General features: G+C 52.1%; 1 protein-coding gene across 1 annotated transcript in view; it reads left to right on the top strand.

Annotated features, from left to right (window-relative positions):
* PEPD (peptidase D) overlaps positions 1 to 17,177 on the top strand; it is a 147,928-nt gene that overhangs the window by 107,670 nt on the left and 23,081 nt on the right. The window contains exons 10-11 of the mRNA XM_004371606.2: positions 12,826 to 12,894; positions 14,375 to 14,452. Of these exons, the coding sequence (XP_004371663.1) occupies positions 12,826 to 12,894; positions 14,375 to 14,452 (147 nt within the window). The remainder of the gene's footprint in view (positions 1 to 12,825; positions 12,895 to 14,374; positions 14,453 to 17,177) is intronic.

The following is a 17,177-nucleotide window of genomic DNA, read 5'->3' on the forward strand; positions in this document are numbered from 1 at the left end:
CTGCCCTTTGAAATCTTCTGTTCAGCTCTTTTACTTCATCATTTCTTCCTCTTGCTTTAGCTACTTGATGTTCAAGAGCAAGTTTCAGAGTCTCTTCTGACATCTATTTTGGTCTTTTCTTTCTTTCTTGTATTTTTAATGACCTCTTGCTGTCTTCATATACGACATCCTTGCTGTCATTCCACAACTCATCTGGTCTTCAGTCATCAGTTTTCAGTGAGTCAAATCTATTCTTGAGATGGGCTCTAAGTTCAGGTGGGATATACTCAAGGTCATTCTTTGGCTCTTGTGGACTTGTTCTAATTTTCTTCAGTTTCAGCTTGAACTTGCATATGAGCAATTGATGGTCCATTCCGCAGTCTGCCCCTGGCCTTATTCTGACTGATGATATTGAGCTTTTCCATCGTCTCTTCCCACAGATGTAGTCGATTTGATTCCTGTGTATTCTGTCTGGTGAGGTCCACGTGTATAGTCACTGTTTATGTTGATAAAAAAAGGTATTTGCAATGAAGAAGTCATATTGGTCTTGCAAAATTCTATCGTGTGATCTCCGGCATCATTTCTATCACCAAGGCCATATTTTCCAACCACCGATCCTTCTTCTATGTTTCCAACTTACACATTCCAATCACCAGTAATTATCAGTGCATACTGATTTCATGGTCAGTCAATTTCAGACTGCAGAAGTTGGTAAAAATCTTTAATTTCTTCATCTATGGCCTTAGTGGTTGGCGCATAAATTTGAATAACAGTTGTATTAACTGGTTTTCCTTGTAGGCGTATGGATATTATCCTATCACTAACAGTGTTGTACTTCATGATAGCACCGGTCCCCTTGTTCCTACCACTTGGACTGCTGATGCCGCCATCTTGCACTGTCTTGAGTGTCACAGCCCTTTCTCTTTTGTTTCTAGGAGGTTCTCATCACAGGGACCCAAGGTCTAAAGGACATGCTCCAGTCCAGACTCTTCTTGATGGTATTGAGGTCCCCCTCAACCTCTGCGGGATTGGCCCTTTTATAAGCCTATACTCCACCCACCAAGACCACAAACCTACCAATCCCCTCGGTAGGCCACAGTTACCTAATTTGCATAGTAATCAACCAGTGCCCACAAGGGTTTTACATACCTTATTTGCATAATAAACTCTCCAGTCCCTTTGCAAGATTATAGCCTAGCAAATCATCTTGGTAGAACTATAAACCCAGGGCCAGAAAGGCCATATATAAAGAGAAACCCATTGCACTGCAGGTATATACCCAGGAGTGGAATTGCTGGGTCATGTGCTAATTAACTTTTTCGAGGACCTACCATTTTACATTCCCACTAGCAATGCTGTAGGGTTCCAGTTTCTCTACATCCTCTCCTACACTTGTTTTCCTTTTTTGATAATAGCCATAAGACCGTAAGCTTTGCAGTCAAACCCTAGATGGACTCTGAGCTCGAACACAGAGTTGATAGTTACCTGACCGTAGTATACCCTCTCTGAGCATGTCGCCTGTGAGCTAGGAAAAATGGCTCCTGCCCTGGAGGATTGTTGTGCGTGTTAAATGCTGCAAGTGGCTGCTTTTTCTTTCTAAAGTGGCTGCATAACCTGCCCAAGTTCTCGAGACTGAGCAAGTAACAGGGTTTGGCTTCAAACTCAGCTCAGTGTGAGCCCCAAGCCCCTGCTTGCCCCCTCCCCCTACTGTACAGCCTCTAAGATTGGGGGTGCTTAAGGTGGTGCCCCTGACTGGAGCTAAGGCATTGTAGAGAGTGGCCTGGTCAGGGAGCAGGGCTCAAGGTGTTCTGTCTTCGTGTGGTTGGCCAGGTAGAGTCAGTCCACACGCCCAAGAGGCCCCACATAGCCTGTGGCTAGACTGGCAGGGCCTGCGGGAGCTCCTGGGTGGGAAGGTATTGCCTGGTCAGGCAGTTTCAGGCTGAGGACCAGGACTGGGGTGGCGTGTGAGAGGAGTGAGTGAGGAGACTTGGGAGCCCTAGGCAGCAAAGAAAGCTGCAGAAGACAGAAAGCACCCCAGCAGCTATTGCAGACATCCGTGTCCTGGGTAGTGCTGGGTCAGCGCAGGCTGAGCTGGGACGCCGACCTGATGGCAGCCGGCATCAGCTTCATCAGAAACATCTTTCTGGCTGCAGCTGAAGGCTTTAAATTAGTCCCTTCTTGAAGACATACCATGAATGCTACTTGCTTATATAAAACGTGCTCAGGGTCTTGGTGGTGGCTCTGCCTTAGCTTTGCCTATGTCTCTCCTCACCCTGGGCCTGGGAGAAAGGAGAGGAGGAAGAAAGCTGAGTCCCTGTACATGTCCCTCAGAAGGCACACAGCACGTGTTCAAGGAGCCAGGACCCTCTGTGGAGTTTGGACAGAGCCCAGGACAGGTTGCTGGAGCTGCCCGTGTGCAGCAATTCCAGGGATGCGACGGGGCTGTTTTGCTAGGTACCTTCCAATGACCCCCTGTTCACCCCAGCAGAAAGGAGGGGAGCAGCATCCACCCTTTCCCTGGAAATTCAGGGATAATTTGGTATGGGCCTCCAGTACCACGTGAAGGAAATTCTGCCGACTCTAGTGACAGAAACGGCTCCTCTGGGGTTGGCCCTGAGACCTCTGTAATTGCTGCTGCTTCCACTTTGGGCTCGGGAAAACCCCCTGCTCAGACACGAGGTGAAGCTCAGGGCTTGTCTTCACAGGACAGCAGTTTTCTTAATATGAAAAGATGGTTCTTTATACCCAGAAAATAGTAATTCATCAGAAAAATGTGAATTAAAAGTAACTCAGTACTGAGACACGTACGTGGAACACGGTTGTTGGCCCGAAACCTCACATTGTGCTTGGTCCCCGCTTTTTACACGCTGGAGGCCTTGCTCCATCGCTGAGGAGCGAGAGGTCTGCATCAGCACTGTGTGGGGCAGAGGTGCTGTGAAGGGTCGATGGGCAAAGATGCCTTTTGTCAAGCAGGAGCCTCATTATATGTGGGTCTCTTCTGGGAGCTGGTTCCAGAGAACACACCTTTGCCTTCTGTCTGGTAAACACCCTGGAGATGCTGCGTGTGCATCAGCCTACACATAGATGCCACCACGTCAGAGAACTTGGCTCCAAGGGGACATGTAGACAAGGAGTCTGGGACATGGATCTGCACAGGTTCTGTTTAGATTTTTGTTTTTGAACATTTTATTGTGTTTTAGGTGAACGTTTACACAGCAAATTAGTTTCCCATTCAACAATTCCTACATAAATTGTTCTGCAACATTGGTTGCTGTCCCCGCAATGTGTCAGCATTCCCGCCATTTCCACCCTGCCTTCCCCGTTTCCATCCCTCCAGTTTCCCTGCCCCTCCTTGCCTTCTCATCTTCGCTTTGGAGCAGATGTTGCCCATTTGGTCTCGTATGGTTGATTGTTCTAAGAAGCACATTCCTCATGGGTGTTATTGTTTATGTTATAGGCCAATCTATTATTTGGGTGAGAGGTGACCTCCGAGAGTGGCTTCATTTCCAGGTTAAAAGGGTGTCTTAGGGCAATAGTCTCAGGGGTTCCTCCAGTCTCTATCAGTCCAGTAAATCTGGTCATTTTTATCAATTTGAGTTTTGTTCTACATTTTTCTCCCATCCTAACCAGGACCTTCTATTGTGTCCCTGGTCAGAGTGGTTGGTAGTGGTACCTGGGCACCATCTAGTTCTTACTGGTCTCAGGCTAGAGGAGGCTGTGGTTCATGTGAGTGATTAGTCCTGTGAACTAATTGCATCCTTGAGTCTTTGGTTTCTGTCTTAGGCTGGGTTCTCTAGAGAAGCAAAACCAGTGAAGTATGTACGTGTGTATACATAAAAGAGATTGAGATTGACTGATTGATTGGTTTATCTCAAGAAAATGGCTCACATAGTTGTAGAGGCGAGCAAGTCCCAAGTCCATGGGTCAAGCATCAGGCTGGAGGCTTTTCCTGACTCACATAGCTGCAGGGGCTGATGAACTCAAGATCGGCAGGCAATACGGCAAGCCACTGGCTCAAGTCCCAAGAACTGGAGGTCAGATGCTGACGAGCTGGATGCAGGATCTAGAGTGAGAAAAACCCAGCAGACTTTGCCAGAAGGTCCACATATATTGGGTGCAGGCCACACCCCCAGTGAAACTCCCCTTACAACTGATTGGCTGATCACATCAGATCACATCATGGAGATGATACATTATATCACAAAGTGGAAGATAACTATACCATTACATAACTGCCAAACTACATTATTATATAACTGCCAAACCACTGGGAATCATGGCCCAGGCAAGTCGACACACAACCTTAACCATCACAGTTTCCTTCACTCTCCTTTGCTCCAGATGGGACGAGACCAATAGTTGTATCTTAGATGGCCACCCCAGACACTACTTGCCAAACTAGGATGTAGAACATTATCTTTATGAGCTATGTTATGGCAGTTGACCTAGATGTCCCCCAAGACTATGGTCCCTAGCTTTCAAGCCCAGTAACTCAGTCCCATGAAGTGTTTGGATACGTCCAAGAAGTTTCCATAACTCTGCCCTCATGTGCTCCACTACATATATAAATATATATGCAGCACATACACATATGTATGTACAAATGCCCACAACTATATCTATATATGCACACACGTTTACTCCCATATGCCCACCCACACCTAGGTAGCACACATATCTACCTATATAAACACTCACAAATTTTTGGTTGTTATTACTGCTGTTACAGAATTATATATGTTATGACATTTAACGTAGTTGTCCTTTATTCTTGTGTACCTCTCAGTGTCTTCGTTTACCTTGGTCACATTATGCTGACTTTCCACATACTGTGTATTGCCTTTCCCTTCACCAGAATTAACATGTGTCCACCATCTAGTAGGTAATTCCTCCTCCCTCCCTCTCCCATCCCTGGTAACCACCAAAGAACATTGATTTCTATATATATATAACTATTTTTGTCTTTTTATAAAAGTGGATCATACAATATTTGTTCTTTTTGATTGACTTGTTTCACTCAGCATAATGTCCTCCAGATTCATTCATGTTATGTTTCACAAACTCATCATTATTTATAGCTGTGTAGTATTCCATTGTACATATGTACCACATTTTGTTTATCCATTCATCCACTGATGGATACTTAGGTTATTTCCATCCTTTTGCTATTGTGAATAATGCTGCAGTGAACATGGGTATGCGTATGTCTACTCGTGTCACTGCTCTTGTTTCTCTAGGAGTGGGATTGCTGGACCGTATGGTGTGATGGTTAAGGTTGTGTGTCAGCTTGACTGGGCCAGGATTCTCAGTGGTTTGGCAGTTATGTAATGATGTATTTACCCTCCATGATATGATCTGATGTAATCAGCCAATCACTTGTAAGGGGAGTTTTCCTCAGGGTGTGGCCTGCATCCAGTATATATATATATGGACGTTCTGGCAAAGCTTGCTCACTTATTCTGGATCCTGAATCCAGCTTGTCATCATCTGACCTCCAGTTCTTGAGACTTGAGCCAGCAGCCTGCCATATTGCCTGCCGATCTTGGATTCGTCAGCCTCTGCAGTCTGTGAGTGAGCAGCCTGTTGTCTGACCTGCCAATCTTGGGTTCATCAGTCTTTGCAGCTACATGAGTCAGGAGAAGCCTCCAGCCTGACACTTGACCCATGGACTTGGGACTTGCCAGCCTCTGCAACCGCATGAGCCATTTCCTTGAGATAAATCTCTCTATATGTATACATACATACATACACTACACTGGTTTTGTTTCTCTAGACAGTTCAGCCTAAGACATATGGTATTTCTATTTCTGGCTTTTTGAGGAAGCACCATACCGTTTTCCATAGTGGTTGTATGATTTTACAGTCCCACCAGCAGTGTATAAGAGTTCCAGTCTCCCCCACAACTTCACCAGCATTTGTTATTTTCTGTTTTTTTGATCATAGCCATTTTTGCAGGGGTGAGATGGTATCTCATTGTAGTTTTGATTTGCATCTCTCTAATGGCTAATGTTCGTGAGCATCTCTTCATGTGTTTGATAGCCACCTGAATGTCTTCTTTGGTGAAGTGTCTATTCATGTCCTTTGCCCATTTTTTGATTGGATTGTCTGTCTTTTTGTTGTTGAAGTGTTGATGTTTTCTATATATTTTAGAGATTAGACCCTTGTCAGATATGTTGTTGCCAATTTTTTTTCCTAGTCTGTAAGTTCTGTTTTTACTCTTTGGATAAATTCTTTTGATAAGCGTAAGTATTTAATTTTTAGGAGGTCCCAGTTATCTAGTTTATCTCCTGTTGTTTGTGAATTTTTAGTTATGTTTGATAGTGTATTTACGCCATAAATTAAGACCCCTAGTTTTGTCCCTGTTATCTTCCAGGAACTCTGTCGTTTTAGATTTAACATTTAGGTCTTTGATCCATTTTGGGTTAGTTTTTGTATATGATGTGAGGTATGTATCCTGTTGTATTTTTCTACAAATGGGTATCTAGTTTTGCTAACACCGTTTGCTAAAGAGACTATCTCTTCCCTCGCTGAATGGACTTCAACCCTTTGTTGAAGATCAGCTGTCCGTAGCTAGATGGATTTACTTCTGGGCTCTCAATTCTGTCCCATTGGTGCATGTGTCTGTTGTTGTACCAGTACCAGGCTGTTTTGACTACCGTGGCTGTATAGGAAGTTCTGAGATCGGAAAGCGTGAGGCCTCCTACTTTATTCTTCTTTCCTTGCCTCTTTCCTTGCCATATAAAGTTGATTAATTTTTCCATTTCATTATAGAATGTTATTAGGATTTGGATTGTCTGTTTGATTTTAAAGGAGTACTAAAGGGCTGTTACTCAAAGCCTGGTGCTGGGTGCCTATGACCTTTCCTCCAGCTTGAACAAGGGACCCCTGTTATGTGGACTCCTCTCAGTTCCTCGGAATAATTACAACAATGGCTACCGCATCCTGTACGTAGTGCTCATTGTGTGCTCTCAGTTATCTAGTGCTCCTATAACGGAAATACCACAAGTGGATGGCTTTTACAGAAATTTATTCTCTCACAGTCTAGTAGGCTGGAAGTTCCAAATTTAGGGTGCCAGCTCCAGGAAAAGACTTTCTCTCTCTGTTCTGGGGGAAGGTCCTTGTCATCAATCTTCCCCTAGTCGAGGAGCTTCTCAGCGCTGGGACCCCTGGTCCAGAGGACACGCTTTGCCCCTGGCACTACTCTCTTGGTGAAATGAGGTCGCCCATCTCTCGGCTCACTTCTCTCTTTGATATCTCAAAAGAAACTGATTCAGGATACAACCTAGTCTTACAGATTCAGTCATGTCTCATTAATATAACTGCCTCTAATCCTGCCTCATTAAGATCATAGTAGGATTTATAACACATAGGAAAATCACATCAGATGACAAAAATGGTGGACAGTCACACAATACTGGGAATCATGGCCTAACCAAGTTGACACATATTTTTAGGGGACACAGTTCAATCCATAACATGTGCCAGGCACTAAGTCCTTCACATGTATTGAGTCATTTAACCATCACAGCCACCCTGTGTGGGAGGAGATACTATTATTATCCCCATTTTACAGATGAGGAAACAGGCACGCAGAGGTCACACAGCTGGTAGGTGGCATAGCTGGGATTTGGCTCCAGAGTCTGTGTGAAGCAGTGCCCCACAGGCTGGGTGCCTGGGGCACAGGACAGGCAGCCCCCTCAGGGAGGAACTGCAGGACAGGGCCTAGAGCAGGACATTCACAGAGCTGAGGGAGCCTGGCCGTCAGAGGAGCCTGCCGCCGCCAGGAGAGAGCATGAGGCACTTACTTCCCTGCCCACAAGTGCAGTGAGGGTAGGGTGGGGGCTGCTGCCCTTGCCCAAGAAGGCCTCTGTGTCGCTCAGAACTTCTCAGCCCCACGCTGTGTTCCCCAGCCAGCTTTGTACCCTATGTCCAGAGTACTCACTTTCCTAAACCCTCTGCTCAGCCCAGTGGGCTCCACCACCCCCTGCTCATTGTCCCTTCCACGCTCCTTCCTGTTGTGTGATTTCTGCAGCCTGGCCTGACCGCCCTCTCCACCCTTTGGGACCTGAGGCTCTTGGAGGGAGCTTGGTACCTGGGAATGACATGGCGAGGCCGCTGCTGCCTCACGTGGCCTCCGCTGGACCCCTGGCCCCACTGGGCCTGTGCTAACAGTGTGTGCTGAAAGCGTGGTCAGCACTTGCTTCCCAGGGCAGCCCTCTGCCATTATCTTGGGCAGCTAATGTGTTTTTATAGGGCTGTGGTTTATCTCATTAGATGATAACCTCCGTAGGGCAGGAGCTGGGGTGTGTGCCCAGAAACGCTCCATGAGTTGGATTTGCCGGTCCCTGGGGGAGGCCCAGCGACGCCGTTCCTGCAGATCTGGGCCTCGGAATCCACCGTCCCTGCCCCATTAGTCATTTCTGGGCACTGACAAATGGGCCTGCCCCTCTGTCACCACAGTAAGCATCCACCTCATTATTCACAGCACAGGCTCTCCCAGGTTACTTAAAAGTTCTCATTTACGCTGGCATACAAAGCATTTTCCACCAGAGCCTTGCCTGAGAGAAATTTATAGGCCAGGGTGTTTGTTAGAGGAATGGATATATGGGAAGAGCTGTGGGAACCACAGGGCAGGAGAGATGTCTGTGGGGCTGGTGGGCTGGCACAGTGGGCAGCCCCACCTCTGCTCATCAGGAAGCCTTTCCTGCCACTGGGCCATGGGCCTGGTGGGGTGTCCCCCTCCCCATCCACCTTCCAGGGTGAGCAGGAGGGAGCTGGGGCAGTCAGGCCAAGCATGACACTTGGGTAGCGTGACAGAGTTACAGGTTCACTGCGAGAGTGGGTGGAGATGGCTCTCGGGGTGACACTGCCGGGCTTGCTTTGTCTCCTGTCCTCTCATGGATGTATTGTGCATTTCTAGAGGTTTTTTTTGGTTCTTGTTAAAATCTGCCTGTTCTTTTTTTCATACTGTATTTTGAGGTGTTAATTATTTTATATGCTTTCGTAGCCTCGGTCTGATTGTCCTACTGTCTGAAGTCCTCGGAGGTCCCAGCCTGCTGTTGGTTGTGTCTGACAACTCTTGGGGGCTATTGTGTGTTTTATCATTTTGGATCGTGAGTTCCTGTGTGTGTGTGAGTGTGCGTGTAGGAGAAGCTTTGTTTGTGCAGATCCTGACTGGCTGAGCTTGCGGGCGTGTTTACTTCCGCTGGGTGTTCCAGGTAGCGCCAGTCTGGGACCAAGTGTTTGGTTAATTCCTGGCTTGGGGGTTTCCAAACCATGCAGGTAGTTCAAACTTGAGCGTGAAACTCATATGAATTCTGAGGATTTTTTTTTTTTTTTTTAACTCAATGCCCAGGCAAGCGTCCTTGTTGCCGCCTTATGACAGTGGTGATTTTTTTCGAGTCCACCCTTTCCTGAGGGTACAACGCTGCGCAAGTCCCAGCTGTGTGTGTGTGTTTGTGTGTATGGGATCTGTTTCAGCCACCTACCTTCCACATGACCAAGGCCTGTCACCTGTCTCCACCTAGCAGTTAAAGCCAGGGGCTCTGGGTCCCCAAGACTGACAGCCTCCTCTTCCTTCCTGGCCTCAGTTTCTTCCTTTCTTAGGAACCCAGCTCCATTTGTTATAATTTATGCAGCACCTCTAAGTGTTTGAGGTAGGAGAGTTTTTGTCTGAATAGTCTGCTACCATCTTATTGTTCCAGGGCTGATGGAACAGCTGGATTTGGCCATAGACTTTGGTCGGTCGATAGCTAGACCCCTCTGGTTATAAATCCACTGGACCCCCATGTCTGGCTTACTGTTTACCCTATTTCCATAGAGGCATAGAGGCATCTTTATTAAGCGTCCTTCTGCTGCAGCCTTGGTGTGTGAGCAATCAAATGGGAAATCCGTTGGTCACTGCAGTCTGTTCTCATGGCCTGTACTTTGTTCCTGGTGGTCCCAGCTCTGCTCTCTGAACTCTCATCAAGCGATGCTGGAGCCACAGATTGCCCCGTGGCAAGCACGTGGCCCCAGTTTGGAGCATCCATGCTTCAGCCCCCAGCCCCTAAAAACTCAGAATGGGTCAGACTCACATCTGTCCATGGGCCCCAAGTCACCTGCACTTGCCCCAGACCTTGGGTGCCTCTGTTCACAGCTCGGGCAACAAGGTACCAGGGAGAGGTGGCTCTGACACACACGAGCAGGAAGGCGGGACCCCATGGCTGCATCCACCTGCCATGGTCACCAAAGCACCAGTCTGCCCTCGCATTGTGCCAGGGAAGAGAATTTAAAGCAAAATTAGGCGCTGAAGTCCAATGTTCCAGGATTCTAAACTCTCTCAGGCTAGAGTGACTCTCCAGCATGCAGCGTGCCCCTCGTCTTTTCAGCTCTTCCTTTGTGCCTATGTGGAATTGTGCGTGTGGTTGGCAGAAACGAGCCGGCGTTGGGCTGCAGTTTGAACGGGGGAAAACTGGGTCAGCCTTTCCCTAGTTGAGTGCTTTTATAAGCTGCGCCTTTTACTCTAAATTACTTTTTTCTTTAAACTGAAGCCTCGGCCTGGAATGAAGGTTGTCTGTGCTGCGGGGATTGTGCTGGAGAAGCGCCTCCTTCTGAGCTTGGCTGCGGGGAGGGAGCCAAACATGCCGCTTCCCCAGGCTGCCACCTCTTTCTCAGCAGAACCTGTTTGTTGGCCCGTCAGCATGTGTGATGGCACAGCCTGGGCAATGAGTTAAAAAAAAAAAAATCCTCAGAATTCATATGAGTTTCACGCTCAAGTTTGAACTACCTGCATGGTTTGGAAACCCCCAAGCCAGGAATTAACCAAACACTTGGTCCCAGACTGGCGCTACCTGGAACACCCAGCGGAAGTTCTTTCTGAACCTTCTGAAGCCTGCCATTCCTGGTGCGTCCTGGCTGAGCCCCTGCGTGTCGCCTGCCACAGCAGAGCCCGGCTGTCCACACCCCCTCGAGAATGGCCTCCTGGGGTAGAGGTGTGCTTCCCAAAGCTGTAGGAGCCCCACAGCTCCATGGCATGTTCTGAGCATCTCCCATCAAGTGTGGGCTCGCTCTGGGGGGTTCTGGTTGTTTGAGGCTCTGGTCTCTAGGTCGGGGTGCCAAGGAGACATGGAGCAGGTTTCTGAAGATGCAGATCAGAGGGCTTCACACGGGTGCGGGGTGGAGGGCTGGCCTTTGCCCCGCTCTGAAGGAACATGTCAGCTGTAGCTGCACTCTCGTTGCAGTTACGTGGGTCTCACTGTCCTCGTGGCCCCTGGAGACTGAGGCGGAAGTTGCTGCCAGCTGCTTTCGTGGCAGAGATGTGTATGCTCCCACAATGAACATGGGGGCAGCTGGCAGGGGTGTGTGTGGCTTTGCTTGCCTCCCTGGCAGTTCCTGAAATCCTTCGTGCTGAGGAAATATCTTGCTTGTAGATGCCCAGTTACCTGTGAGGTTTGGAAGGCAAGCCTGCAAGCCAGTTGCATCCAGCAGAACCATTCCTGCATGACAACGAGTTAACACCCAGTCATAACAATTACACGTAATTGATGTTTACAGTGCCTGGAAGATTAAACTCTTCCACGTGGACATCGCTAAAGCGATATTTGCTGCTCTGAGGATGGGCAGCGGCACCACCCTGCGATTGTTTCTCTTCTAAGTCCTGCCTGGGGGCAGGTGGGCAGGGTGGGGGTGCCTGAGCCTGCTTCTCAGCCAGGGTCAAGCTGGGGCCAGGGCCCTGGGGAGGGGGTGAAGGCAGCTCCCCTCCCTTGCCCCCCTCACCAGCTGGGTTCCGCAGAGGCAGGCACATGGGGTGCCTGAGAGACCAGGGCAGAACTTGAGGCACAGCTTAGTCCCCTTGGAGCTGAGTCCCGTACATAGATCCTGGAGCATATGGCAGGGGAGAGAGTGAGGAGCCTCCCTGGGGTCCAGCACTGCTGACTGGGTCTTGATGTGGCCAGTCCATCCACCAGCCCCTGCAGCCATCTCCAGGATCTACCCCCTGGCCGCTGCGCTTGTCCCCACTGCCCGGCCTTTGCGAGGGCCGGGCCATCCTCCAACCTCCTGTGCACACTCCCCACGCTTGGGCTCTGCTGGCCTCCACTCTCCTGGAAGGCCTCCCCCATGGCTCTAGCCCTGGCCTGGGGGCCCACGTAGCCAGCGGCCTCCTGCTGGGGTCTTGTCTTTTCCTCCAGACCTTGCTCCTTGCCCCACCTGCCCAGGGTGGGATCTCACCTGAGGAACCCAACCTGTGTGCTATTTGTCCCTAGCAGAGAGAAGCAGGGCCTGCTCCCAGCCCCTGCCTCTCTCCCTGTCCCTGGAGATGGCCCTGCCCTGCAGTCCCCTTGGCCTAACCTCTGGACCAGCTCCTGTGCCCCTCTCCTGCACTCTGCCCTCCTCAGGCAAATCCAGGTACGGTTCTAAGACTAGAAGGTCTCTTGTGTTCCTCTCTGGCCGTGTGTCCAGTCCCACCTGGTGAGGTGGGGCGTGGCTGCCTGACACAGGAGTTACCAGGAGGCGCTTCCTTCAGCCCTGCAGAAACGTGTGTGGCCCCTGCCCTGGTCTCGTCTGTCCTGGCCTGGGAGGCTGGGGCAGGACCATGGTGTTCGAGGCCAGTCAACTCTTCCAGCCAGTGGCTGGTCCCTGCTGGCCTCTGAGTTCCAGCCTCCCTCCCTCTGCGCTGCCCTTTGTGGTTCTGTGGCTGACCCCAGGCTCCAGGAGTCACAGACCCGATCTGGGGACGTCAGGCAGCCTTGGGAACATGGCCAGAGCAAGGCCTGGGCTGAGGCCTTGCACTTGGTGGGGGAGAGGGCACGGGGACAGCGTGCAGCCCCCGTGACTCTGCCTTGACACACCTCCCTTCCCCCGCAGCCTCTTCGAGCATTACTGCTACTCCCGAGGCGGCATGCGCCACAGCTCCTACACCTGCATCTGCGGCAGGTAAGAGGGCACCTGGGTCCCAGGAGGGGGTTAGGTGCTCAGTGGAGTGGGCCGCACCTTCCCCACCCTCCTAAGTTCCCCCACAGCTTAGATGCCCACACCAGGGTCTAGCCACCCAAGCTTGGAAGTCGCTCTTCCCTCCTCAGCCTCAGGGAGCCGAGGTTGTCTGGGCCTGCTTCGCTCGGGGGGTCGGGCCCAGTGGTGGGGTGAAGGAGGGAGACCCTGCCCCCCCACCCCTGCACAGGAGCCACCCTGCCACTGCCTCCCTTCCGGTTCCCAGTCGGGCAGCCTGAGGGCGTGAGCATGGCCTGCATAGGAGCTTAGGCTGGAAGCTGATCCCTGAGCAGGCGCCTCCTCCTGGGGCCCTGCAGGCCCTGGGGTTGGCGGGGTGCCCCTCCCTTTGCCCCCACCACTCAGGCACACACACTCACGGGGCTGGCCTGGGACCTCCAGCCAGGACTGCTCCTGTGTGTGGTAGGGGCTCCGTGTGGGTATGCGGGGCTAAGGGTACCACTGCAGGTGTCTCCCAGCTCACTGCATAAGGTCCCCCAGATTCTGCCCAAGCTCAGCCCCTCAGGTGTGGCCCTGCCCAGCCAGGACGGAGCCGGCCAGCTCACTGCTGATGCGCACGGCCTCAGCACATGAATAACACATGCAAACATCTCAGTCCCCGGAAATGTTCTTCTCTGGTGGATAGAGAGAAAAATCATTATTTCTACTTTTATGATTCCTGAGACTCCCGAACGGGGCCATAAATATTACACCCAGGTGGGTTTTTTTCCTTTGGAGAGACTTTAAAGTCCTTTTTTTTTCTTAAAGGCGTCTCTCATTCGGGAAGCTTGGAGGCCGCTGGCTTCCTCTCCTGGCAGAACAGGACTCCAGGGTGCTGGCTCTGCCCTAGCCCCTGTTCTGCACTCCCCTCTCCCTTTAAAACCCAAATCAAACCCGCTGCCGTCGAGTCGATTCCGACTCATAGCGACCTTATAGGACAGAGTAGAACTACCCCATAGGGTTTCCAAGGAGCGGTTGGTGGATTCAAACTGCTGACCTTTTGGTTAGCAGCCAAGCTCTTAGCCACTGCGCCACCAGGGCTCCGCCCTCTCCCTTTAGCCACCAGGAAAAGAGGGTTTCCCAGGAGACCCCTCCCCAGACCCACAGCCATTGCACCCCGTTTTTGTTCTTCTTTCTACGTGCTGCCCCCATTGTGAAGGCCTCCACTCTGCCCCACCCCCAACCCAGAGGCCACCAGCCTGAGGGCCGCTTGCAGGCACCCAGGCCGTGAGCCGAGAGGCCGGCTGCCCAGTGCGGGGCTGCAGGGACGCCAGGCCACTGTGCCTCCCACCCCCTGTGAGGCCTGGCCCAGCCGCCCCTGGGCCTCTCCTGTAGGGCAGATGGCACTGTCCAGGGGCGGGGGTTGGGGTGCCAGCCCCGCGGGGGCCGCCGGGTGAGGATGGGTATGGAGCACCCTCTCTCTCCGCAGTGGTGAGAACTCAGGCGTGCTGCACTACGGACATGCCGGGGCTCCCAACGACCGCACGATCCAGGACGGAGACATGTGGTGAGTAAGGCCAGTCCCTGCCCTGGCCGGGCTGACCACAGCGAGCTCCCAGGCCTGCCGTCGCCAGACTTCTCTGCCAAAGCCGCAGGCCCCCTGCGTGGTGCCTTCTCTGCCAGGGCCAAGGGCCTGCACCCCGCAAGTCAGCACTGAGGGGTACTTGTCCTGCAGGGGCTGAGGCATGGTCCTCTCTGGGACCCTGGGACAGTAGGCTCTGAGGAGGGCCTAAACTGTCCCCAGCCCGTTCTCGCACATTCACAAGCACCTCTGTGGCATGTGACTTGGGCACCTCGCTCTGGAGGCAGGGAAGATGAGCCCCACCAGACTCGGTCCCAGGAGGCTGGGGCACAGACACCACCTGAACCAGCACGTCAGAGGTGGCTCTCTGCCCCCGGCCTGTGTGCATGGCTTTCCTGAGCACTGTTGCATGTGCCACGGCTCTTCGTGGAGGTGATGACTAGGCAGGTGTGGGCAGGTTCCACGGCCAGTCAGGGCAGCCCGTGCAGGGCTGCTGAGAGTCAGGAGGTGCTGGGCGTGGGGCCTGGCCACAGCCCGGCCAGGCCACTCAGTCATGGCCATCAGCTGTGGTCGGCCAATGGGGTACACGGTCCCGCTCTTAGGCCGCTTTTCATCCTGTTGCTCTTGGACATGGCTCCCTCAGAGCCTCGCAGTCACGGGCATCCACAGAGGGGCATGAGTGCGTGTGTGCAGACCGCAGGCTGCCGCCTGGCTGCCCTGGGAGACAGCTGCGTTCTGAACCGCCATTGCCAAGTATTTGCAGGAACTTGCCCAGCCCCAAGCCCCTCCCTCCCCACAGGGGACGTGGGCACCAAGACTGGCCACAGCCCTTCTGCTTGCTTGAGGTCAGTGGTGGATAGAATATTCTGGCTTAGACCACCATTGGCAGGATCCCAGCTTATCCTTCTAGGAGGAAACAGCCTCTTCCTTCTGTCCCTGAGCCTCAGTTTATCATCTGAGTGGAGAAAACACGGCAGTAAAAGAGGCGGATCAGGAAGGCAGGTGCTGAGCCCATGTGCCCCCTCTCCCAGGGGCCTGGCCCAGCAGGCTGAGAGGTGGGAGCATGCAGAGGGGTGATGCCAAAGTGGCCAGAGAGGTGGGCAGTAGTACTGTAACTCATTGGCCACTCTGCGGGGCCCACTGGGCCTGAGTCCCAGCTTCCAGGCCTGCCTGATGGCACCAGCCCCTCAGAGCTCACTATCTGTTTCGCCCATGGGGTCCAGTGGGTCCCACAGACAGTGGGCTTGGTCAGGGCAGTGGCCGTGCCCAGGGCTGGGACCCTCCTGCAGTGTCTGATGTCCTTCCTGGCCTGGGAGCCAAGGGCAGGCGTGACCTTGCCAGAGCCCACCCCGTACCTGACCCCAGGCATGTCTCCTATGTAGATTTTCTCATCCAGTCCTCACTCTGACCCCATGAGGCGTAGGTATCTCACCCTCAGTTTACAGGCCAGGTGACTGAGACACAAGGAAAGTTCAATGTCCAGGTGTGAGCTGTGGAACCAGAGTGTGGGGGCACCACCTCTGTCCAGCAGGGAGGGGCTGGCTGCTCCAAACTTGGCTCAGCTGGAAACCAGGGAAAGAAAGGATGGGAGCCCCTACCCTCTGGGCCGTGGCCGAGCCACTGCTGGCCCCAAAGGGAGACCGCCTGGCTGCCTTCGGGACTCTCACCCCTGAAACATTTCCAGTGCTCTTTGACCCTGTGGGCCAGTCTGGCTGGGCTAGGAGGACAGGGCAGAGCAGAGGCCCAGCTATTCTGTGGCTCCCAGCTGCCCTGGTGATAGCTCTAGCCAGCTGTACTCCTGGGGTGGCCCCTGGTGGCGGGATCCCCTACAGTCAGGCCCTCACGCGGCACAGATGCTTCGGCCTCGGCTCTCTTGGGCAGTGCACGTACCTGTCTCCCGGTTGCAGCTTCAGACTCTTGAGTGATCCCGGGAAGCCCATGGGTATTAATGCTGACCCAAATTGGTGATTTTATTTTTATTTTTCTAGTGCTAACTTTGAAATGCAGCCAGTAGAATAATTGCGAGGTTATTATAGTCAATTTATTATGCAGTATTTAGTACAACATGTTTTGTTATTGCTGTTACTGCCAGCTTGCTGGTGGCACTTAAAATCCATTGTTTTATTGAAATTGATCTGCCAAGCGCCTCCTGCATCTGGGAAACAACAGATCACTCTGTTATCTCAACACAGAAGCCACAATACTTCATCAGAAGGTGTGGAGCCAAAATAGGAGCATAGTGCAAATATTTCCCTAAATCTGAGTGTCCCCCAGAGTGGTGTATGTGTTCTGGGACGTCTGTCACGGGGGTATAGTCTGGGTCCCTGTCCTTTCACCTTGGATAAAAAGGCATCAGAGACATTTTAACATTTAGTAATGGGGCTCTTTGGAGGATAGAAGTCTGTTCCTCTACCCACAATCCCAGACTTGTGTACTCACCCCCCACACACACATACAGAAAGTCTGGTAATGAGCACAGAGGGTCCCGAGTTCGAGTCCCCGCCCCAGGTGCGTGGCTACCTCTGTGAGCCTCAGTTTCTCCATCAGTCGTGAGTAGGGGCTCTACTAGCCAGCACCTCACCCTGAGGAGGCTTCGCTGATGATGAGTGCAGTGCTGAGTGTGGAGCCCAGACAGTGTGAGCCCTCAGCGGGCACAAGCTCCAGCAGTGATGCTCACCACCAGAGCTGGGCAGGCCCCCGAGGCCCCCCC

This window comes from Trichechus manatus, unplaced genomic scaffold (assembly GCF_000243295.1).
Source record: "Trichechus manatus latirostris isolate Lorelei unplaced genomic scaffold, TriManLat1.0 scaffold00014, whole genome shotgun sequence".
Classification (NCBI taxonomy): domain Eukaryota; kingdom Metazoa; phylum Chordata; class Mammalia; order Sirenia; family Trichechidae; genus Trichechus; species Trichechus manatus.